The 24,223-nt window shown below is 47.4% G+C and overlaps 1 protein-coding gene across 5 annotated transcripts in view; it reads right to left on the minus strand.

Moving 5' to 3' along the window:
* ATP10B (ATPase phospholipid transporting 10B (putative)) overlaps positions 1-24,223 on the minus strand; it is a 101,499-nt gene that overhangs the window by 57,584 nt on the left and 19,692 nt on the right. For all 5 annotated transcript variants that reach the window (XM_090288529.1, XM_090288526.1, XM_090288527.1 and 2 more), the window contains 6 exons: positions 19,083-19,168; positions 15,670-15,776; positions 11,794-11,925; positions 8,677-8,804; positions 6,904-7,156; positions 5,658-5,896 (listed from right to left, as the gene is read on the minus strand). In XM_090288529.1, coding sequence (XP_090144655.1) covers positions 5,658-5,896; positions 6,904-7,156; positions 8,677-8,804; positions 11,794-11,925; positions 15,670-15,776; positions 19,083-19,168 — 945 coding nt within the window. The remainder of the gene's footprint in view (positions 1-5,657; positions 5,897-6,903; positions 7,157-8,676; positions 8,805-11,793; positions 11,926-15,669; positions 15,777-19,082; positions 19,169-24,223) is intronic.

The raw sequence follows: 24,223 nt of genomic DNA on the forward strand, positions 1-24,223 counted from the left end.
TCTATTGCAGATGATCTGAAGTTCAGACAAACCCTCTTTGAGGAAGGCGGCCTATAACCTCATGTGATACCTGAAGGATCCTATTATTATCCTCACATACATTTCCTGGCAACTTAGAGCAAAGTCAAGTGCTTTGCTAAATGCTTTCACATACATCGTTTAATCATCAGAACAGCACTGAAAGAGTTTTTATCAGTCTCTCATTTTAATCAGGGGGCGACTAGGGCTCACTGAAATTAAGTAACTTGTCCATGGTCACAAAATTAAAAAAAGAGCTGGAACTTGGAGCCAGTTCTGCCTGATGGAAAAGCAGAACCCTGAAACACTATGCCAGCACTTCTGCAGCTTCACGTGCATACTGGGCATCTGGTTAAAACACTGATGCTGATTCAGCAAGTCTAGAGTGGGGCCCGAGCACCTGGATTTCTATCAGCTCCCAAGAGGTGCTCATGCCACGGGTCCAAGGGCCACAGTTTGAGTAGCAGATGCTGAGCGACACAGAACTGGCAGAGGTGGGAGGGGGCAGACACTTCTCTTTGTTGTTGGTGAGCATCTTAACTGGTACAGCCTCTTGGGAAGTGTCCATCAAAATAAAAAAAAAATGCACATACATAATTTAATAGTGATGCTCTAAGAATAAATACTCTAGAAAAGCTCATACACACGTCCAGACAGATGATGGCTCAATCATCCAACAATTGCTAACAGTCATTATAAATGTCTCCTCTGAATGTCTGTCTACATACAAGGTGGGGCAAAAGTAGGTTTATAGTTAGTCATATGGAAAATAATACAACGATTAGTAAATAATGATACAAGAATAAACTCTGTTTCTCACACTCGCAACTGTAAACCTACTTTTGCCCCACCCTGTATATGAAATATTTCCCAAGATTCATTAGGTAAAAAGGAAAAAGTAAAGTCCAAAACAGTGCATATGGTATAGTTCCATTTGTGGTAAAAGATGTGTTCACATGGATGCAAGGCTTGTTTGCTTCTATGTAGGTAAAACACCTCTGGGAAGGACACAGGGAACTGTGAACCATGGTTGTCTCTGGGGTGTGGGGACGAGAGGGAGGTAGGGAGGGGGAGAGACCTACTTTCTACCATTTTCCCCTTGGCTCCTTTCGACTGCTTAACCACGTGGTTGTATCATGGTTGTGGAAACAAACTTCTCTGGGTGCTGAAGAGCCACAGGCCGAAGTGATGTTTGCCCTGGCTGAGGTTGTGTCCTTGTGCCCATGATGATACCAAGTTTGCTTCAAGAAGAGGGAGAGCCTGAAGTTTGTAAATTTGTGCTTAAATGGAAGCACATAGATGGTTATGGTAAGCTTTCCCCAAATGGGACGTAAGCGTCAAGGGAGCAGCGACTCAGTGGCCTAGCAAGAAGGGAGTTTTCCACCTTTTGTGAATAGGGTCACTTGCAGCTATGTGTCCCCATAGGGGACCCTGGGGACTAAGGGAAGCAAAGCTGAGATTGCCTTCATCTGTTCCTGCCTGTGTGCTCACATCACTTCCAAAAAGATTTTCTGCACTTGGCTAATTAAATCCGGACTCTTATCTAACTGTCCGGTGGGGGTGTGTGGCAGGGTGTATGTGGGCCATCCCTCCGACCGGGACAGGCGGGAGTGCTGCACAAATCTCTTGCTGAGGAAGAAAGGAAGACCAAGACTAGAGGAGGGAGGCAGAGGGCCAGGCATTCTTTCCAGAAGGCTGGGGGATCTGTGCCCACCCCACAGAGGAGGGTGGTGGGGAAGTCTGGAGACACATGGGTCCCCAGTGCAAATTTTATGATTAGGAAGATGTTTTTTGGTCTGATGGTTCTGGGAAACATTTTGCAAGTGGCACTTCGAAACAAAGACTCTGCTCCCATCTTGGCCGCTTACCGACCAGGGGCAGAGAGGCCCTTCATCGTCTCTCCACCGGGAGTACTAACCACTGGCTCAGCACTCATCACTTTCATACGTATACTACCCCACCCGCAAGCCACACACACATTTGACAGCAGCCAATTACGCACAAATAACCCATGCTTCATCGGTCTTTGTAGTAAAATAAAATAGTCAGCTTTGGCTGTTACTGTTGATACTCATTATATTTTTGATTTAGAATAAAGAGCCAAGGAGACCAAGACGGGGCTCCTTTAGAATGTGGTCAGGTGCTCCACCATGATGTGGCGCCCAGGGCTTCAGAGGCAAGTTCTGACTGTGTCTACAAAGAGAAGGTACAGACCCAGTGGTGCCAGGAGATGATGAGGCCAGGCCAGGTGCCAGGTGGGCAGGTGGCAGAGGCGGCAAGCCCCAAGCGCCTGCCAAGAGCAGGCGGGGCAGGCACCGGGAGATCCTCTGGGGCTGTCCAGGACATTGTCCACGGACTAATTCAAGGGTCTGCCACTCTAGCCACAGATATTTCCCAGGTGGGGTCAGAGCCCTTCACAGCAGCATAAATCACCCCCCTGGGCCAACACCTTCCAAACTGGAGAAGGGGCTTATCTGAGTCAAAGGCAGACTGTTTCCTAGTGGGGGGTGGGGGGTGGGGCCGTGGCATGCTTCCAGAGGTTCCAAATCTTGCCCACTAGATTCATTGAAAATAAAAAATATGAATGCTCAGGCCTTACCGTAGACTGAATATACCAGAATCTCAGGGCAGAGGGCTCAGCATTGTATTTATTAAAAAAAAAAAAATTCCCATTTTCCTTCTGTCTCTGGATATGCATTTGTCCAAAGCAGAGAGTTTTCTTTCAGAAAGATCGTTTAAAACCTCTGTTCATTATCTATCTGTCTAGAATGCATGAGATTTGAACCATAAAGTCCTTGAAAGAAACTCGTGAAGCAGAACAATGATACTTTTTAAAGATGGGAACATAGAGCCCTGGCTGGGTGACTCAGTTGGTTAGACTGTGGTCCCATACACCAAAAAGTTGTGGGTTTGATTTCTGGTCAGGGCACATACCTAGGTTGTGGGTCTGATCCCCAGTTGGGGTCCGTATGGGAAGCAATCAATCATTGTCTCTCTCTCTCTCCCTCTGCCAATTCCTCTCTCTCTAAAATCAGTAAACACATCCTCAGGTGAAGTTAACAAAAATGGAAACATTGAGGCTTCCAACTCCATAAGTTGACCAAAGCCACAGAGCTAATGGTAGAGCTGAGATGACCCCAAACATGCCTAACTTGTCGCCGGGAGGGTTGTTGCAGGCCAATACAAACATTATGTTATTTGAGTTCTAGAACAGCTGGTGAGCATTGTAAGTAAATTATTTTCAGGTAATAAAAGAGAAACAGAAAGAGGTTTGAGGTATTACTTAAGGTCATGCAGCAAGCCAGTAGCGGAGCTGAAACCAGAAACCCTGAGCCCCCTCTACCAGTCACGGGGGATGTGACTGTCCCACTAACCCCAGATTTTTCAAGCAAACAGACTGCAGGATGACATACATGGCAGTTCATAAAGAGGGCACGTCGCCCTCTGCACCTGCCCAGGAAACAAGAACTGAGTCTTCATCTCTGTGCCAATTTCCCTCTTGTTTCTGAATAAACTTAGGGCTGCCTTTGGAATTGCCAGCCAAGGAAGAAGATGACATCCAGAACCTGCAGACAGCTCAGGGGTTAATGTGTCCCCTTTAGTGACCATCAGCTAAGGGTTCTGAATAAAAGTTATACTGGCTTGGCTCAGGGCTGCAATTATTCCAGGCTACTGAGGTTTGTCAGGTTGAACGGGGACCACTGAATCTGTGAGCCCCAAATGATATCTACAAAGAAAAATTTCCTCCCTTCTCCCCGTGTCCTGGCAGAGAAACTCTCGGGCACATGGGATGCCTGTGGTGTCTAGAACTGGAAAGTTCCAGAAGATACACATAGTATAAGGCCTACAATCTATTCCTAATGAGAATTCACTGAATTTATTGCTCAAATATTTAGGTAAAGAGCTGGGAGAAGTACATTCCATTTAGAGGGAACAGAATTATGTAAGAGAAAGACTTTACAATAGGCGGGTCTTGTTATCTCATTTCGGAAAAGAAAACAGAAAAGAAACAACTGAAAGGCTTCCTACAGGCATCTACGGGGCATTTGGGGCATTCGTCTTGGATGTTTATGAGCCTCAGATGTCTTAATACATTGTTATCGTTTTATCCTTGCTGATGTTGCATTTCCATGCATAACACAAGAGAGTTAACTCAACTTTGTTTATGGGTTTTAGAAAGAGAGAGGAAGGAAGATAAGGGAAGGGGAGGGAGAGAGAGACACACAGAAAAACATTGATTTATTGTTCTACTTATTTATGAATTTATTGGTTGCTCCTTGCATGTGCCCTGACTAGAAATCAAATCCACAACCTTGGTGTATGGGGATGATGCTCTAATCAACCGAACTACCTGGCCACGTTAGAATTAACTCGACTTTGTATACACGCAAAATTAGAGCAGTAACAGCCCAAGACACACAGACTCACAGCATTTCTTCCTGGTTACAGTCAGAAAACAGTCCTGGGTTATGAATACAAGGTAGCAATATGAACAATGTTTCTCACATTTTGTTAGATTCAAAAAACTCCAGAACCTATAGTTTCTATGGGCTATGACTGCAAAAATGTTAAATATATGGAGTTATGTGTGTGTGTGCTAATGGGAGGAAATAAAAGACTGGAAGGAAATTCACTGAAAGGATCATTTAGGAAATCTAATTTTCTAGTAATAGGATAATGGCACTTTAGATTCCTCTTTAAGTGTGTGAGTTGTTCAAGACAGCTGGGGTTCCCTGTGCCCTTCTCAGTAAGTGCAGAAGATTCCAGATGACGTGTCCCCTAGAGAAAGAGCATGGTGCAGAGAAAAATGGGATGGGGCAGAGGTCGGAGGCCAAGTTCTGGCCTTGACTTCTAGGAAATGCTGTGGCATCTTGGAGAAGAAGCTCAATTTCTTCACCTGCTACCTGGATGTTCAGTGATGGATGTCCCAGCAGATCAAATGTCAAGGGGCCATATGCGAGAAGTCCCAGACCAAAGCTGTAGGGTCACATGACCACAGGGGGCCAGGCAGGTAACCTAAGGGAGTTTTGACGTGGGCAATTTTGACATAGATGTTCTTTGCTTCACAACCATTGAAGACTCTTATTGATGATCACATTTTTCTTGAAATGCCCAAGCCTGTAGTCTTAGTTTTTGTTTTTCCACTTTATAGAAACAGGGGTATGGCAAATATTCCTCTGTCTTCTAACCTGTACGACTGGAAAAATGTGCATAATGGGCATGCTGCTGGCTCTCAGCTCAGTGACGGGGACAAACAGAAGCACAGTGGGGGACTGGGATGAACTGGAAATGACACATGCCCAGTTTCAATGGCGTCAACTCTTTAATTGGAGCAATTCCTTCCACATGGGAATATGGGCTTAGTGTGGAGAATTTCCTCAACTCCATTTTTAAAACAGAAGCCATGAATCCATGTTTATACAAAATCTCCTGATTTCTAAATACTGAACATTAGAAATGAACAAGAATTGTGTGTGCTCAGGAAAACACACAGGAGGATTACGCACAAGACCGAGGGCTGGCATCCTGAGATCTCTCCAGAGTTTATCAGGCCCTTGTCTTTCACACCCCAGCGCCCTCTCCCATCTCTCCCCGACAGAGCCCACTTGCAAATCCAAGAGGAAAAGGCAGGGACTTACTATGGAGCTGCTGAAGGCCACAGGGGACTGCACAGTCTCCCAGCGCCCCACGGACCTTTGTCGGGAGTGGCCCTGGATGGGTACCCGGGCGCTCTGGCTCCTCCTCAGTGGCTGGACCCCTCCTTGACTTCTCATGGCTGCTGGACCCTGGGCCCATCTGGCTGGGAAGGACAGGCACTGGTACTGGGTCCACTCTTCACTGTCTGAGTCCAGCTCCTTGGGGATCTCCAGGCGCTTGGCTGCAAGAAAGGAGTCCTGTTGTTGCCCGTCATACCTGGGCTGGGCCCGTGGTGGAGGAGCCCTGACTTTGGGAGTGGAGGTAAGAACACAGAGGAAGAACACTGTACTGCTCTGGAAAATAGGCAGCTGGCTACCCTGACTGGAGAAAGGGGTGCAACCAAATCACACAGGTTCAAATCCTGGCTCTACCACTTCCTAGTTATGTGGTGTTGAGCTTTGGCTACATCTGTGTCTCTGTTTCCTTAGTTAGGGTTTTAAAGAAGTGCCAAACTCTAGGAGTTGTTTTGAAGATTTAGAACACTGTAGGTCCTGATAATGGTAGCTGTTTCTATTATTAAAAAGGATCAGAAGCTCCCATGTAAATGGTTACCCACATGGCAAAGGGAATTGGGTTCCCTATAATATCACTACCTTTCTCTTTCTCCATCCTTCCCACTCAAAAGAATGAACGCTGCTCTCTTAAGAGTTTCTTCTCTTAGTTAAAGTGTGTGTGTGGGGTCTGGGGGTGGCAGATCTAAGGGAATCAGGTCTGCTTTAAAGGTCACCTTCGGTCCACATGAGATGACGGACCCGGCATTTTATAGCCCTATCTCCTAAGCTGAAGCTCTGCCTCTGAACGACCAAGAGCTCAGTTAGCATGGAGGACATTTCCTGGATGTGTCAATCTGATCACGTGCCTAGACCTAGGCCTGTCCTGTCAGGTAAGGTGATTCAAGAAATTCTTAGACTGTGGAACCTAATTGGGATGCGTTCCCTGGCCATTCCTGACAGGTAGAAGTGCTGTGTGTAGGGGGTGCAGGACCAAGGTGATGGCAGGGCCGCATCCAAGAGATCCCTGGTAGCCCCGTGAACAGATGAATGTTCACAGGGGATGAGAACAGCACTGATCGGTGACAAGGAAGCCACTTTCCATAAGCTGCCCAGGATACGGTCTTCTGTCACCTTTATCTAGGAGGGCAGGATGGCTCCTTTAGAAAAAGGATGGGGACCCCAGGAGGCCTCCTACCGTTCTCTTGGTGAGAGTACTCGCTGCCCACGATGGTGCAGCGCCGGAACACCATCTTGTTCTCGGTCAGCGTCCCTGTCTTGTCTGAGAAGATGTACTGGATCTGGCCCAGGTCCTCCGTGATGTTGAGGGCGCGGCACTGAATGGACGAATCGGTCTCTTCGTCATACAGGTCAAGGTCGTTGTGCAGGAAGAAGACTTGGCCGAGCTTCACCAGCTCGATGGACACGTACAGGGAGATCGGGATCAGCACCTGAGAGAGAGCGAGTGCCACCGAGTCAGGAACCAGGCCGGGCCCCTGTCTCAGGGCCCTGTCTAGGGGGTGGCAAAGGCTGTCCATGGAAAGCTGAGGTCGGCTCACACGATGGACGTTCTCTGAGACGTGAAAGGTCAATGACTTCATGCCTACCTTGAAATTATTAGGGGCACCTGAAAAAGAGACATGCCTTCTTCCAGCGGGGGTGTCTATGAGGCAGGCACGTACCGTCGGTTGTTTAATGTGGAGTGGGAGCCAGTGAGGAGCTGTCCTGCCTCTGCCCCAAGTCCCTGGACGCCCCCTGGATCTCGGTGTCGCTGAGGGTGGCCTCCCATTTGATGGGGATTCAGACCTGTTGTTGACTACATGGGCTCAGTGCTTCATATCCATGGAGCACTTCCTGTGTGTCACATGTTATTCTAGGTCCTGGACATGTCAGGGAGAAGGACACAATCTCTGGCCTGGAAGACCTCAAATTCCAGCCAACAGATGAACATATATCAGGGGGTGGTAAGTCTCACAGAGAGAGAGTAAAGAGGGTAGAGGGTGATGGCTGGGAGGGATGCTTTTATAAACCATGACCTTGGAGTAGACACCTGAAGAGCGGGGTAGTTGTGACGTTATCTGTGGGAGGTGGAGCATTCTGGGCAAATGCTGGGCACTGGGAGTGGCCGGGGGTTTGAGGGGTGAGAGTATGTATGTGAGTGAACAGGACAGGGAGTGGGTCAGGTCCAGATCACGGAGGGCTTGTTGGCTGCGGTAAGGACTTTGGGTTTCACTTTGAGAGGATGAGCAACCATTGGAGGGTCTGTGCAGAGCAGGGTATGACCCGGTTCGCATGTAAAACGGGTTGCTCTGCCAAATGAAAGAATGTACTAATGACTGAAAATATTCACCAGTAAGAAGACAATGGAACACCCTAAAAGAGTATAAGAAATGGAATGCAGATGAAGCCTCCTGGTCCTTTCAGAGATTGTAATTTTTATAGAGCCTGGAGATTTTTTTCTCCTTTTCTCATGTAGCTACTCTATGTTTTTGTTTATTTCTCCATATAGGGTCAGTTCCTATTTTTCTTTTTTTAATTTTAAATCTCAACCTTTTAGATGCTAAAACACTAACTTGTGTTCTCTCTCTCTCAGTGTTTAGGGCTTGACAGTTCTCGGTCAATCTCTGTGCTATTTAATCTTTTCTTACTCCCAGGTCGTTAGGTTTCACCTGTGCAATTCCTGGCAAAGAGCCAGGCACACATGGGTCACTGCTGTCATCTTACTCTTATGTAGAAAAGCCTGATAAATATTTTTTCTCCACTATTATCTGGGGGCAAGTTTCCCTCACAAAGCAGGCTGGGTCTGAACCCCAGATGTAAAGACGTTCAAAGGCCCACAAGAAAGCAATGAGCATTTCTCATCTCAGTCCCGTTAGTTCCTTCTTGGGGCTGGCATTGATTTTTACTTCACGGAGTGGTAGTGGTATTGGCCACAGGGTTCCGTAACCATTAGTTAGAGAGGACTTCCTACCTGGAGCAGGATGATCATCGTGAGGAACATGTAGAAGCCCCCAAGGGCAAGGGGCAGGAAGCTGCCCTTGCCATCTGGCACGTCGAAGGGAGGGTGCTCTCTAAAGGTCCCATTCCAGAGGCTGTGACCTGAGAGGAGGCAAAGCAGCATGAGACAGAATCTCCACTTAGTCCTGAGGCTGGTCAATTGCATCAGCCCCTGAGACCCAGTCCTGGAAATGAGTGTGCTTTGGAGGGGTCCCCCCCTAGGCCATGTAGTCTGGCTGTGTGTGTGCTGGTGTTCATTTAGCTCTAAAGCGGTCCTTCCTATAGTCAGCATGTCAGTCTCTCAATAGGCAGTAAGTCTGTCTTATCAGAGGAGAGGGCATGGGGACTACTTACATTTTCATGAAGTTCTGTTATACTGGGTTTGGAAAAACAGGAAGGGACAGATCTTTTCAGTTGTGTGGTGGAAAGTGCATGGCTGGGGAGTCTTGACAGACCTTTTACCTAGCCCCTCTTCCCCCCTGTACCTACTCATCCATCTGCCCACCCATCCCTCCACCCATCCTCCCTCCCTCTGACATGTATCAATTCAGGAAGGAGTTGGTCTTAGTTCTGTCCTTGAGGAGTCCCCTACCAAGTCAGGCAGCCAGATGTAAAGGGACGAATCCCCTACGGTGTGAGAGGTGCTGTGGGAGCCCAGAGCGACAGCAGCTGAGGCAGACTGAACCCTCTGTTCCCTCGTCTGTAGATGGGAATAAGAACACCCATCACCTGAGGACTAATAAGACGAAGGGCTTCCAACCCCTGCTACCGTCTCTGAGTCTCAGCATCCTCATCTGCCAGTTAGGAACAATACCTTCTCCAGGGATTATTGTGAGAGTAGAATAACCTCATGTGTACTATGCTCTCAGCTCTAGGGTACGCACCACAGGGACCAAAAGACAAACAGAATGCTGCCCAGCCCCCAAGATGCTTCTTTTCCCAGGAGGTTGGGCCAAATGCCATCGTACGTGGCAGGAGAAAGGAGACTCACAGGCACGAAGTGAGGGGCCAACACATGGTACAGAGTAAGGGCCACTGGCCCTCAGAGAAGCCAGTGAGCCTGGGAGGAGCCAGAGAAGGCTGCATGGTGGAGGTGGCCTTGTGGGATCTGGGAGCCTGGGTGGGTGTGGGGTGATCAGAAAGGCCTGGGAGGACATTCTTGGCAAAAATATAAAAAAGAAAAGAAAGAGAAAAAAAGAAACAAAAATCTGTGATAAAGACCCAGCACAATGTTTGCTAAAGAGCTTTCTCATCCTGCAGGGCCGACTCTGTGCATGAGTCACTGCTCTCAGGAAGAACAGGATTCTGCCCCTCCCTTACCTTTCTCAATGTATGTATCATTTGGGCAATCTGCCAAGCTGCTTCCGGCTTTTCTGTACCTTATCTCACCGGGTGACCTTTATAATCATTAACTTCCTTTCTCTGGAGACACAGTGAGATGATCTCAAATGTCCTTTCCAGTCCTGAGATTCCTTGAAAAGCGTGTCCTGAAGCCAAGGTGACAGTTTAGGTAGCATCTCATGGCCACATGGGGGTGGTTTCCTTGCTTGTCTTTGTCATGCCCTCCAGGGGCCCTCCTCCCAGCTGGGGGCCACTTGCAGGGGGCCTGCCATTAGATACATCTGGGAAGTATTAATTAAACACCGCAGGCCACCCAGGAGACTAAGTCTCACCATCTTCCCGGGTGGCACACAGCATCTCGCTGGAAACCAGCGATGGGAACAGTTTCTAATGGAGGTGACTGAGGTGCGAACATCACCGCTGCTCCCCAGTGGGGGTCAGCAGTGGGTTCTGGACTCAGCACTGGAGTTCTTCCTCTGGCCCTTCCCTGGCTCTTTTTTGGGGCTCCTTCAGGGTCCTGAGAACCACCCTCAAGAGATAGGCCATAGTGGGGACAGAGCGGGTGAGAACGAGGGGCCCTCTGTGCCTATACTCCGAGGATCAACATAAAAGGCTCAGGCCACTTGTGCCTCGGCTTCCCACGGCTCCCCATACCATGCAGCTGGGGAACTCGGCCGGGCTAGGTTCTCACCAGGCCTCCGTTCTTAACTCACCAAGCTGCCGAATGCTCCTCTGTCCAAAATGACTGGCTTTTCTACCTCTGTGCTGTCCCTGGGGCTAAGAGTGACCTCCCTTTTTTCACACCTGCCTGCCCCATCCTGTCCCTGCCCCTGCCCACCTTCTCTGAGAACGCCTACTGCTCCTGATGCTTCCACCACACCTGTGGTCTCAAGTCCGGTGAATAAGGCCCCCGCAGGTGTCCACATCGCCCACCCCTGGTGCCTGTGAGTGTGCTATCTTATACGGCAAAAGGAACTTCGTAGATGTGACTAAGCTAAACACTTTGAGACCAGGAAGGGTATCCTGGGTCATCGGTGGGCCCAATGGTGTAATTACACGTGTCCTTATAAACGGGAGGCAGAGGAGAAAAAAATGTGGAGAGAGTAATACGTGAGTTCTCAGAGTGTATTATCAGAGTAATACCCACTGAAGACAGAGGACGGAGCCACAGGCCAAGGGATACAGGTGGGCACTAGGAGCTGAAAAGACGAGTGACAGATTCTCCCTTCGGGGCCCAGAAGGAATCAGCCCTGCCGACATCTTGATCTTATTACGGTGATATTGATTTTGGACTTCTGAACCCCAGAGCTAACAGAATAGATGGTGCCGTTTTAAACCAATAAGTTTGTGTTAACTTTTTGCAGCAGCAACTGGAAATGAATACAGCACCTGTGCGTGGCCGTCGCTGAGGGGACAGATGGTGACGGATCCTGTCCATGTGCCAGCTCCTTCCTGCTGGACCAGGAGCTCGACCTGACTCATCTTGTTGTCCGCTCATGCTAAGAGTGCCTGGCTTTCATAAATATTTCTTAGACAAGTAAATAATAGATGGTATTCCTAACAGTTTCAGTAAACAATACTGTCAGGAGATTTTCACATGCATGATTAGTTCACGGGTCTCTTGATATAGTACAGGGGAGGCTTCATTTTTTATTCACTTTCTTTTCTAGATGAGGATACTGAGGCTCTGAGAGTTGAGGAAAAAGATTACGGTGGTAGTGTGTATTGTTCTTTCCAGAACATTCCATACCTACAGCTCCAACGAGGCACATGAGGAAGAGGAGCCCGATGCAGAAGAAGATATCTGTGTTCATGCGGCGCTCGATCTTGCTGCGTTTGTACCGCGGGCCGCTGTTGTTCAGCATGGCTTTTGTCTCGTGGCCTTGGAGCAGAAATGAGATCATCAGTCCCTTGGTCCCCATGTGCCTCTGGCCTGGGCCCTGGCCTTGGCTCTCCTCATGGGAGCTTTTCCTTCCCCGGCCTGACTCTGACCTGCCAAGGTAGGTGGCTGAGAACAGAGGCAGCCGTTGCACACAGCTGGTCAGCAGGTGTTTACTGAGCATCCCTACACGCCAGACCCCGGTGGGCCCTGGCAGAGATACCGTGCTCAGGCTGGTCCCCGAAAAGACTGAGAGGTATCCCTCATCTTGCAGTTGTCATAGATTAATAAGTTAATTACAGCCCATTTCCGGCAAGTGACAATAGGCTGTTTTGAGGAAGGGCTTATGCTGTTTTGAAGAGGGCTATCTTTTTCTAATTTGCACTCTGATGGGCTAGTGGGGGTCTATAGTGCTAAGACAGATGACTCACCTTCAGGTAAAAATACACAAGGGAAGAACAAATAAATAATGGCAGTTAGTAATACATCCAATGAAATAAAGAGAGTTAATAAATAAGAGATGATTTTAGAGAGCATGATCAGGGAAGGCTTCTCAGAAGAGGTGACATTTAAAAAAGACTTGAAGGGAGAGAGAAGAGTTGGGAGAAGAGGGTTTTCAGATGGGGGAATAATAGGTGCCAACGCCCTGGGGCAGGACACTGCTTGGGGCTAGTAGTTTTCATACTTGTCTCCTTGCTTAAGGTGTGGGTGTTGCTTGGGGCCCGAGGCCTCCACCCCAACATTAACTCTGTGCAGCCACACTGCTATCTTGGACTTCTGTGTGCATCAAGTGTTGTTCCAAGAAAGGACAATAAAATTTGTAACTATCAATCTCATCCAATTCCCCCTTTTTCTAGTTGGAGAGAAGGAGAAGGGACAGGGCTACAATGAAAGAATAAATCAGCATGAGAGCCACACCAAGAACCCCGGATTCTGATTCCTAGCTTTCGCTCTTTCACGGCTGGGAGTCAAACTGAGCCTCTGTCTCTAGACAGAGCCTGTGCTTGGGGGCTGCTGACTTTTTTTTAAAGTATATTTTATTGATTATATTGTTACAATAATTTCAATTTTTTCCCCTTTGCTCCCCTCTGCCCAGCACCACCCCTCCCCCAGAAATCCACCCCCCAGGGCTGCTGCCTTTTAACTGCCACGCTCCACTCCTCAGCAGTCAAGTGAAAATACACCAATTACATATTTTCTGTGCACAGTGAAAGGCAACTCCTATCTCCACTCCAGCAGTGAATGGGTTTGATGCTGTTTAGCTAGTTGCCCTGTGGATTTAACGTGGCAACAAACAGTAGGAGTGAGCAAATACCACGCTTATTAAATTAGACCGGAGTCACCGCGGCTGTGAGGGGCTTTTCACAGCACCGTGAACACAGGCCCTCCGTGCTGGCGACACCATGCCTTCCTGCCTGCCTCGGGCTCACCCCACACAAGGGGTCCTTGGACCACCCTCTTCAAACACCTGCTCCTCCTCACCTTCTCGATCCCTCTGTCCCTTTCAGCCAAAGCTGGTCTCAAGGGGGAGGCAGTGGGGTGTAGCAGTTAGAACATGGACTCCAGAGTCAGAGCTAATACTCTGCAGACACTTGACCTTGGGTTACATGGAATTAATCTCAGGAGCCAAGTGACCCTGAGTGACTTAACCCCTTAGCACCTCAATTCCTTGTTGGCAAAATGGGAAACAATGCTTGTGTGTGTGTGTGTTCGGGGCGGGTGAGTGGATTAATACACACAAAGTACCTCAGTGCATTCCGTGTACACAGCAGGGGCGCACATGTCCACACTGGGTCTCTTCTCTGGGAAACCCGGCTTGGCTTTCTGAGGCCTTTAACACTGAGGTGCTCCTATTCTGTCCGTTCATACTATCCAGGGGGAGACTCTAGATCGGTCATTCTCAACCAGGGGGATTTAACTACCCGGAAGACATTTGGCACTGCCTTGAGAAATTTTGGTTGTCACATCTTATCTTTTTTAAAATTTTGTTTATTTATTTTTAGAGAGAGGGGTAGGGAGGGAGACAGAGAGGGAGAGAAACATCAATTGCCTCCTGAGTGCCCCCAACTGGGGACCTGGCCTGAAACCCAGGCATGTGCCCTGATTGGGGATTGAACCAGTGACCCTTGGTTGTCACACCTTGAGAAGGTGTTGCTAACGGCATCTGGTGGGTAGAGGCCAGGGATGCTGCTCACCATCCCACAAAGCAGCCCCCACCACGGAGAATGACCTGGGCCTATCTGTCACCTGTGCCACGGTTGAGCGCCCCTGCTCTGGGTAATCACACCGGAAACAATGAGCATCCTTTTTGCTCACACCTTTGAGAGCCTCATGTGCGCTAGGTGTTGTGTTAGCCCCTTTCACAGGCTATTTCATTTGAACCTGATGACCCTGCAAGGTAGGAACTCTTAGTCCCCCTGGGTTGAAAGCTTAGCCAACCAGCACAGGGACGTGCAGCTGGGGAGCGGGCTTCACCCCAGACAGCTTGGTCCCCCAGAACCACAATGAACTTTCTCCCCAAATCTGTCCCCTCATATACCACTCCCGTGACCCACATGGCATTTCTTCTTTGTGTCTGATCACTCAGAAAAGCACACTCTAAGCCTATGTGGGTCTTCATGGTGGGACAGAGATTGTCGCCAAGTTATCTTTAGTGGATCTACCAGATGGCATTGAACTCCATCACCAAAGACCCTTAAAAACAGTTACCTGAACTGACAAAGACAACCTCCCTTCCCCCAAATTAGGGAAAAGTAGCTAGATTGTGACATTATTTGTTTAAACACCTGTTTTTTTTCTTTGGCAGTCCCCCAAAATGAATCTTACGATTGATGCTTAAAAGGCTCTTCTATGCCCATCAAAAGCGGGGTTCTAGTGAGACCAAAGAAGAAAAATCAAACAACACAACAAGCAAACACAATAAATATTACAAGGTATTCCAGTGAATGGAAGACCCGGGGAAATGTATTCTGGAGTCTTCCAGGGAAAGTGGACACCTCCAGGAGACTGTGTTTCCCCTACTGGGGAAGAAGTCTGCAGTTGTCAGCATAACAACAGATATTTACCAGAGAGCCCACAGAGGACCAGGTTCTACGGTCCAGGGACACAGCAGTCTTGAGACTGCCCTCTAAGACTTTAGATTTCATTGTAAGAAATGTTGCTCTTTTTTTTCTTCTTAAAGAAAGCAAAATGGCAGTGGCAAGGAGAGACAGACCATTATAACTCAAGCCATAAAAAGAATAAAGATCATAATAAAAACTTAACTGCAAAATCAACACAATGACAACCAATCGCACCTTGGCGTGCTGGATAGAGTGCTTTTCTTGTGCGGGGTCATTTGATCCTCACGAGTGCTCTATGAGGCAGATACCAATATTTTCTCCATTGTATAGATGAGGAAACCGAGGCATGAAGGATGAAGTTAATCAGTTTGGTGAGGTTATTCCTCAGGCTCGATAAGATACAATTCATTTTGCTTATGGGTCATGTTGCAAAACCATTTCAGGTGAATGGTTGGGCATCTCCCTCCCTGTCTTGTTCAGCTGAGTGACAGTAACTTGGACTCTAATTATGTCTCTTGTGAACTGAATGATCAGCTGTGATTCCAGCCTCAGTTTGCTTAGCTGAGAAATGGGAAGTTCTGTGACTCTACCCCTTAGAATTGATGTGAGTTCCCCCTGACTGGAGGTGGATTTGGAGGAGGGGATGGAGGAGGAAAGAAAGGAAAGGGACAAAGGAAACTGTCACCTGCATAGATGACAATGCCAGCAGCAACCTCGGTGTTTCTGATGGTGCAGCCTCGAAGCAGGAGACTCTCACTGCCAAAGCCGGTCCTGGTCTGGTCAGGGTGCTCCCTGAGGAGGAGGAAAGACAGGGAGCAGTTGGGCGGCCTCTCCATGTCACTGGGCACAGCGCAATCTCGACAGCACCCCAGAACTAGAAGAGGTGAGGGAACACGATCCCTGCCTGCCCTCCCTCATTTTCAGAAGAGCGGTATTCACTCGGAATCTAATCTCCGTGTTCAAGTGCCCCTCCTGATCGCTCCTGGGAGGCTGGACCAATGGAAGGGAATTACCCACCCCTAAGGCAACCCTCATTTCCCCACCTGAGAAGCAGAACTCTGAAAAAGACTCCAATGGGCTGTGCGGGAACTGGCTGCTGTCCTGCAAGGGCTGGGCTGTGTCCCTTCAGGTGGCGTTCACCTGCTCACTGCCCCCTGGCTGCTGGGCCCGGAACTGCAGGAGCCGGTGTCTGAGTCCCCCGCAGACCCCAGGCAGTCTCGCCCCTCGTAGGGGAGCTGAGTAAGGAAGGGCAGCTGGCGGGCTCCCCTCCTTCCAGCTCCTTCTCTCACTGGCGGAACTCCTGACCTAGCCTCCTCTGGCTCCATCACAGGAGGCGGGCAGTGGCTCCTGGTACAATACACGGGAGGTGGCTTCTTCAAGCCGGATAGAGTATTTTCCTCTCTCTGGCCTCAGGGGGCATTGCACTTTTCACCCCACACTAGAAAATTCTGGGCTCAACCCGCACCACTGATTACCCGGTGTCTGGCCCTTATGCCACTCAGATGGCTTTCCTTTGGGATTTTTAGGAAGTTTAAATATAGCTCCCCCGCAACATTGGGGAGAACAAAAATAATAATCTGAACCTTTAGGGCTTTTTTTCCTTCTGGCTCTTCAGTAGTTCATTTTCCAGGTCTGGTATGTGTGTTTTTCATGTGTTAACTCCATCACCGTGACAGCCTTCTAAGACAGGTCGGGTCATCATACCCACTCTATAGATAGGGAAACTGAGGCAAGTTCACAGACCTACTGGGGGGCAGGTCAGAGATTCAAACCCAGAAATTCAATAGGTCTTTTAAGAGTAATTATTCTTCACTGTGTTTGTAAACTACATTTTCTCGTTATTTTATTTGACTCTTCAAGGGTCTGGGAAGTAAGTAGGGTGATTCTCTTTTCTAGTGAAAAAAATGAAGTTCAGAGAGGGTGACAGATTTTTCCAAAGACACACACCTCGTGGGACCTCGTAGGCTCGGGAACCCAGACACATGTGACATCAGCCCTCACGCGGTTTTACTGCACTGGGGATTGCAAAGCAGTGTCCCGTTAACTTACATGGAATCAGTCACTTCCATGGGCAAGTCTTCCAAACGTCACAGGGACACGTCTCTGTGTGGTGCTAGCGTATCGCCAACTTTTTTCTAGCACTTACACACCTAACTTTTCCACACAGATGCGGTTTGGGCAAATAACAGTCTGGCATTTTGCGGGGGGTGTCACTCTTTGTTGTGGGACTGTCCTGTGCCTTGCAGGATATCAGCAGTAGCCCTGGCCTCTCTCCCTAGCATGGCAGCCCAAAATGTCTCCAGACATTTAAGAGTCCGTTGGAGTGGAGGTGTGTTCGTGTGTGTGTACGGGGGTGGGGGGCGGGGGAGTGGATTGCTCCTGATGGAGAACCACTGCTCTACCGAGATCTTTTTTTTAAAGTTGCATTTTCCAATCTGTCCCCCCTCACCGTCAAAGAGAGCATTAAAAGGGATGCAGGACCCCAGCGGAGAATTCTCCCTTGTTCCATGGTTGGCTGCTGGGCTGACCGACAGCACTTTAGGGCTCACCCATGAGGCCTGGGCAGGTGTGGGAAAGGCATCTCCGGGGGCAGCAGCCGAGAGGAGGGGGTGCTGAGGGTGAGGTGGAGAAGGGCAAGTGCCATCTGAGACGGGGGACCGAGCCCAGGTTGAAAGCTCAAAAAGGCTGGCTGCTGGCACAAGCTGTTTGGGGCAGAAGTGAAACCCAGTGATGAGGCTGTTCTCTGAGAGGAAGAGGAGCAACTCCAGGCGCGGGTGACTCGGGATGAACCAAAGTCGCAAACCTCGGGCGGGCGCGAGGGACGGACTCCTTGCTGGGGGGCAGGTGGCAAGCTCTACCTTGCCAGATACCCGCAATGAATCCTCTCCCCCGGGAGTTCGTGCCCTTCTCTGCCTCCATCTGCTCGCTCCGTGGTCTCAAAAGGTCACTGGCATTCAAAAGCTGCTATTCCTCTTGTGTTGTTCTGACCCCTTTCCCCTCTCTCACTGCTCCTCAGGACATCCCATACGGCCTGAGAAAATGGGGATGGACGGAGAGCACCAACACCTGCCTGCCCAAGGAGCCTTCTTAAGCCTCACTCCAGGCTTGGTGGAGAAGTCGCCACAGCAAGGCTGAGCTCTGTTCTGCACGAGCAACCGTAGGGAACACACTGAGGGTGGGGGTCGCGGGGGGCGGGGGGCAGAGTGGAAAGACCTGGATCTAAGTCCTGGCTTTGGCTTACACCTGCTGTGCACTTCTAGGTGAATCTTGAAAAGTCTTAGATCATCCAATTCCCTATCTGAAAAATGAAATCATTTTCCCCTGGGTGGTTGTGCAGATTGAATGAGATGGTCTGTAAAACTACTCTAAAAACTGTTAAAGCACTGTATAAGGGCATTTGTACATATCTGTTGCCATTTTTTTTCCAGTAGTCTGATGTGAGAGCAGAATTTCAGTAAAATTCTCAGGCTGAACCAAAGTTGAGGAGTAAGAATAACAATAATTGCACCAGCAGCAGCCACCATTAACAGAATATTTACTCTGTGTCAGTTGGTGTGCTAAGGGCTTTGCATAGGATAAACAACTTTATTCTTTAGAAAGAAAAGTCCTGTGATGTAGATATTATAATCTTTACAGATGTGAAAACTAAGGTCCAGAGATGTTAATTAATTTACCCAGGGTCACACAGCTTTGTTAAGTGACAGAATCTGATTTCAAAGCTAAGTCTGTCAAACTCCCAAGTCCTTGTTCTGACCTACAATGCAATACAGGGTCTTTCAGAAAACCAATCTCAGTTAAATCAAACTTGCCTCCCCTGACTCAAGAGTGTGACCTTGACTCTGATGCTATTTGACCAGAGTTCTAAGAAACAACATCACTGAATCTAACCCAGCAAGAAAATGAACTGTCACTCCAGCAGAAAGAAACAGAACCAGGAAAGTTTCACAACTTAGGTTTCTCTAGCCCTTCTTTATGATAAAGAAATAAATTTCCTCAGGATCCGAATGCTTATCTGTTTGGCCATTTGAAGAAAAAAAAATTTTTTTTCTAGCTTCAGAGGAGATATATACTAGCAGCTCGTGGGCATGAGATACTTACATATAACCCTTGAATTTGTTGAGGTGGTTGTTTGGTTTCTCACACACGATGACGTTGTGGAAATGTTCTGGTTCGAACTGTCCCTCCTGTGAGAGAGAGGACATCATGAGGTTCTTAAGAGGGATCTAGTTGTAATAGGATCATCGGGGAGCTAATTATCGTTAGAACCATTGCAAATAAGGTAATCCCTGCTTTGTCGTACTGTGATAGTTGTAATGTATTAGACGAAAAAGTTAAATCCTCATTAAGAAGGAGAAAATAGGTGCAAAAAATAAAAATTTGGATGCACAGCAGAGAAAAGTTGGACGACCACACGTCTCTGCCCTGTGCCTTGTAAGATGCTGAACAGCATCTCTGGCCTCTACCCACTAGAGGCCAGCAGCACGCTCCCTAGTTGGGACCAGCAAAAACGCCTGGGGTTCAGGCGCCAGACCAGCGCTGTCTGACAGACCGTCCTGCGATGACGGGACTGGTCTGAGCCTGCACTGCCCAGTGGGAGGCCACGAGTCGCATGTGGCTATTGAAACATGGCTCGATGACTAAGGAATTGATGTTTAGATTTTATTTAGTTTTAATTAATTTAAAGTTAAATAGCTACACGTGGCTAGTGGCTTCCACACTGGGAAGCACGGAAATAGATGATCAAAAAGAAGAGATTATGTATCATGCCATTTAGAGATAGCTACAGTTAATATTCTCGTGTATATAATATTCCCAGGCTGTGCACACACACGCGCACACACATTTATGTATGGATATACATAGACAGTGATGCATTTCAAAACAGAGATTTAGTGTTCATATGCTTAAACACATTTTATATCTTATTAAAAATTTCCACATCCTTATTAATACCTGCATAGAAACCAATGATCTGAATGCCACCATATTTCATTTAATCATTTCACTACTGAACATTTACATTGTTTCAATTTCTCTTATTACAAAAATTCTGTGAAAATAGTTGCTAATAAAACAAAATAAACAGCATTTACTGTCTTCTCATCTCTGCCAGATAGTGCGATGAGAACTTTACATGTATTAGTTAAAAGCTTATGATTATCCTCTGAAGTGGGAATTTCAATGATCCCCTCTTTGGAGGTGGAAGGGTCAGATTGGCTGCCCAAGGTCATACCAGCGTTGGGACCGGAATGCAAGTCTCACTGTAGACAGTCTGATGTCACTGCCATAGCACACTGCCCACGGCGAATATTCTAGGAGCAAAGTAAACACTTTCTAGATTCTTTCTCCACTTTTTCTCTTTCATTGGATAATTTACTTGTATCATCTTTTATAATCCGGGGGTGGGGGAGGGGATACACCTAGGGGTAGGGAACTCTTGCTTTTTAATTCTACCCCACATGGACTACTACTGTGTTCAACTCCTGAGCCTCAGTTTCCTCATCTGTAGCATGGGCTAGCGCCACCCCCCCCCCAACCCTGGCCTTTCACCTTGGAAGACAGAATCCGTGTGGGGAAGTTGTGAAAGGGGCAGAGTGCTATGCACATAAAAGGAAGGAGTGCTAGAGGCGGGGCTGGAAACAGCTTCCAGTGTAGAGTTTTTAGCGCAGGGAGTGAATTTACAGCTGAAAGCTCCAAGGTACAGCTGTTCAAAGGGGCGAATTGATTAGAAGAAATGATAGCATTTTCTGGCTTCATGTAAATATACTGTCCACTGGATCTGCGGGGACACCAGCATAAATAAACTCTCCAGTCTCTTGAAATAAATTACCCATCCAGGAGTTTCTAAAAATATGGCCCTCTTCCCTCCAGGTATTGATTCTTTCAGGGACAAACACTTGCAGAGTTCTGAGATGATGACAAATCACGCTGTAATTTGTCAGCTGCTTTCATGCCCCTGATTAAGCTGTGGGCTTCACTCCCGATCCATAGCATTAGCCCATCGCTGGCTTTCTAAGTCCAAACTCATTTCAGAGAGGAGTGGCCACGGGGTCTGAGAGCTAACAATCCTGCAGCGGTGAGTCCCCATAGTCGGTTTAATCAGACCTTGTGGATCCCCTGAAATGGCCAGGTTTTTCCTCTCCTGTCCCTGCAAGGGGCTTCCCAGTGACCTTCCTCCTGAAGCGCCCCTTGCTTTTCTTTTCTTCTGGACTCTGGCCCCGGTCCTCTGTCTCTCTTTCCTCACGGAGAACTGACCTTGCCCTTTCTAGCTACCTGTTTCCCTGGGCGCCTTCCTTCCCTCCCCAAGATGGGCTGTGGAAAGGGGTGTGTGAGTCCTGCTGTGGCCAAAGACAACCCCTCAGGCTCTGCTTTGATGGATTTGCTGAAGCTCACTCCTGGGAGCTGTGAGGAGAGACCAAGGACCGGAGGGCATGGCCATGCGGCTCAACTCTGCCAGGTCCTTAATTTAATAAGGAGTTCTGATTCCCTTCTGATTCCCTCCCTCCCAGCTTCTCTTAGCTTGTGGATGAAGCCCACCTAACCAGCTCTTTTTCTACCCAGGCTCTTACCTAAGGTACCGCCCCTAATGGAAGCCCCACTAACAGCAAAATGGCCTGGGAGCCATCAGTCAAAGACAAACCCTTTGCAGAAAGGAGAGTGCGTGTCTGAATTCTTCAGTCAAGCCTGCCTACCTTGAACACCTGCTTGCTATGTGCTAGGCACCTGTCCTTAAATTCTCACAGTAACCTTACAAGGTTCTAACAATGTGCAAATGCAGACTGAACTAAAGCCATTGTTCTACGGTTGGTAAGTAACAGCCAGGATTGCAATTCATATAATTGGAATTCGAAGCCAATCATGATCATCACTGTCATCTTCGTCATCATATTTATTCTTCCTTCATCTCTGTTACTATGACTATTATTGCTGTAGCATCCACTGAATGCTTAGTTTGTGCCAAGAACCAACAAGGATTTCATACATGCCATTTCCGTTAATTCCCCAACAAGGGCCTTAACAGTCTCCCAATCATTCATTCATGAATTCAAACATTTACTGAATGTCCATGATATCTGAACCATAGTGAGGGAGAATCAGAGAGAAGAGGTGATTGACAGAAATCAATTACTGCAGCCATAAAACAACTCAAAGTTCCCAGTTTAGCTCATGTGTATCAATAGCATTATCTAGGAAAGCTCAGGAAATTCAGTCAAGGGTTAGTGTGTAGTGACTCTCCAGGGTAAGGTACTCCTCACTGACCTATGGCCCAGATACAGCAAGCCGCATCCTCCCAAGGCCCACGGGGAAGGCCAAGGTGAAGCAAACAGCTTGAAATATATTCCAATAACTGGAATGGGCCATTTTGCTTGCACTTAACTCAACTTTTACTTTTCTAGGCTTACTTTCCACTACTCTTGACAGCTGAATTTCAAGTTGGTCTATACCTATGATTACATAGATGCATAAAAGTATGAATGATCTTTTGAAATTCTTTGTAGTGGATAACTGTTTTCTCGGGACTCACTGTCCATTCTACTCCTCTTCCATTCACAGCCTTTTTCCTTTCCTCTTGGGAAGCTATCTCCCCTCCCTGGTTTGTAATCTTGATGGGAATGTAAGTCAAGATGCCCTGCCCATTAGACTCTCCCCTGTAGGACTTTGGCTTGAGTGGAATGACTCAAGGAAGAAAAAGCAAATGAGAGCATTAAGTAATTGCTGCTACCAATCTCTCTCCCTGCATTGTTTCCTGGTTCTTGTTTCTGTGAGCTATATTGTGTGCTTCTTTCTTTCACCCCATCTCCCACATTTTTGCAATAATTCTGTTTTGCTTAAATTGGATTATTTCTGTTGCTTGCAGACAAAGAATCCTAATCAACACAGTGGCCAACTCAGTCACATGGGCATATCTGGGCCTTTAAAAATAATGATGTTTATTAATTTGGTAAAATTATAGTTCAGAAAATGTTGCCTCTTATTTATTTGATCTTATTTGATCTTCCCAGCTCTCCTATCACATGTTCAGGACACGTTATTCTGTTGTATTGGAGAGGAAACTGAACATTGATTATACTAAGTGACTTACCCAAGGTCATGCAGCTCATGAGCCCACAGGTTTGTCTGATTCTAAAACGTGCACTGTTCTTTGCTTGATGTAACCATTTAGTGCCGTTTGCCCACAAAGCAAACCCTCGGAGCCTTTTTCATGATTTCTTTGCAAGTTTTGCATATTGATGATTCTTTTAAACTTTCACAGCCAAGTTCAACAGTTATATTTGTTAAGGATCCATCTGTCCACCACAGACCATTATAATCTCTCCTTTATTTGAACCTGGACAATTCCTAAATATCTATACCACTGACTTTGAACTTTTCTTACACTTTTAAGCGTCAAGTACCAAGCTGTTTCTATAAGTCAGTTGGTACATTAAGCACTACAACTGGACCACAGATTCCCATATGCACCAAAACGTCATCTAAAGACAGAGTAAAAATAAGTCTCTCATATACCTGATTTTCCAAATTTTTAACATAGGAATTCTTGAAATCAATTACGAATTCATTTTAACAAGTCATCAAATTCATTCTGCATTATTTTCTTAAACAATGGACTCTGAATGGACAATTATTTTTTGGGGGGGGAGTGTGGAAAGGAGGGAGCTTAAGGCTATCAAAGTTTTTTCTGATAGTCAGAAGGGTCTTTATATTTAAAAAAATGGACCCATAGTCCTAAAGCCTTAGAGGGCAGGAAGTATATCTCACACCACTTTGAAAAGCCTTTGAATATTAGGAAACATTCAAGGAAAATGTTGTGAATTGAAAAAAGTGGAATCAGCTAAACTCTTTCCTTAAACACTGGATGCATTTGTTTACTGAGCTTTTACTACAAGCCTGGGACGTTTGGGGAAAAGGAGAGTTGAGCCAGGGATCTCCAAGTGTCTGTGCAGATCTAAGAGTCTGTTTCCCACACAGCCCTCAGGCTAGATGACCAGAAGAACGCCCCCCACTCCCCCACGCCCCGCTGGCATAGCAGCAGTAGAAATTCTTTTGGAGGATATTCCCATGGACTCTGCGGGGACTACGGTTACAGGGTACACGTCTCCGCCACCCCTGGAAGCTATGTAGGAGCGACCATGTAACCTTGCAAAAATACTATTGAAAGTCTTGCTTGGTCTTTCCTTTTCCTTTTCCTTTTCCTTTCTCTCTCTCTCTCTCTCTTTCCTTCCTTCCTTCCTTCCTTC

Source organism: Furipterus horrens, unplaced genomic scaffold (assembly GCF_987537825.1).
Source record: "Furipterus horrens unplaced genomic scaffold, mFurHor1.1.pri manual_scaffold_10, whole genome shotgun sequence".
Taxonomy (NCBI): domain Eukaryota; kingdom Metazoa; phylum Chordata; class Mammalia; order Chiroptera; family Furipteridae; genus Furipterus; species Furipterus horrens.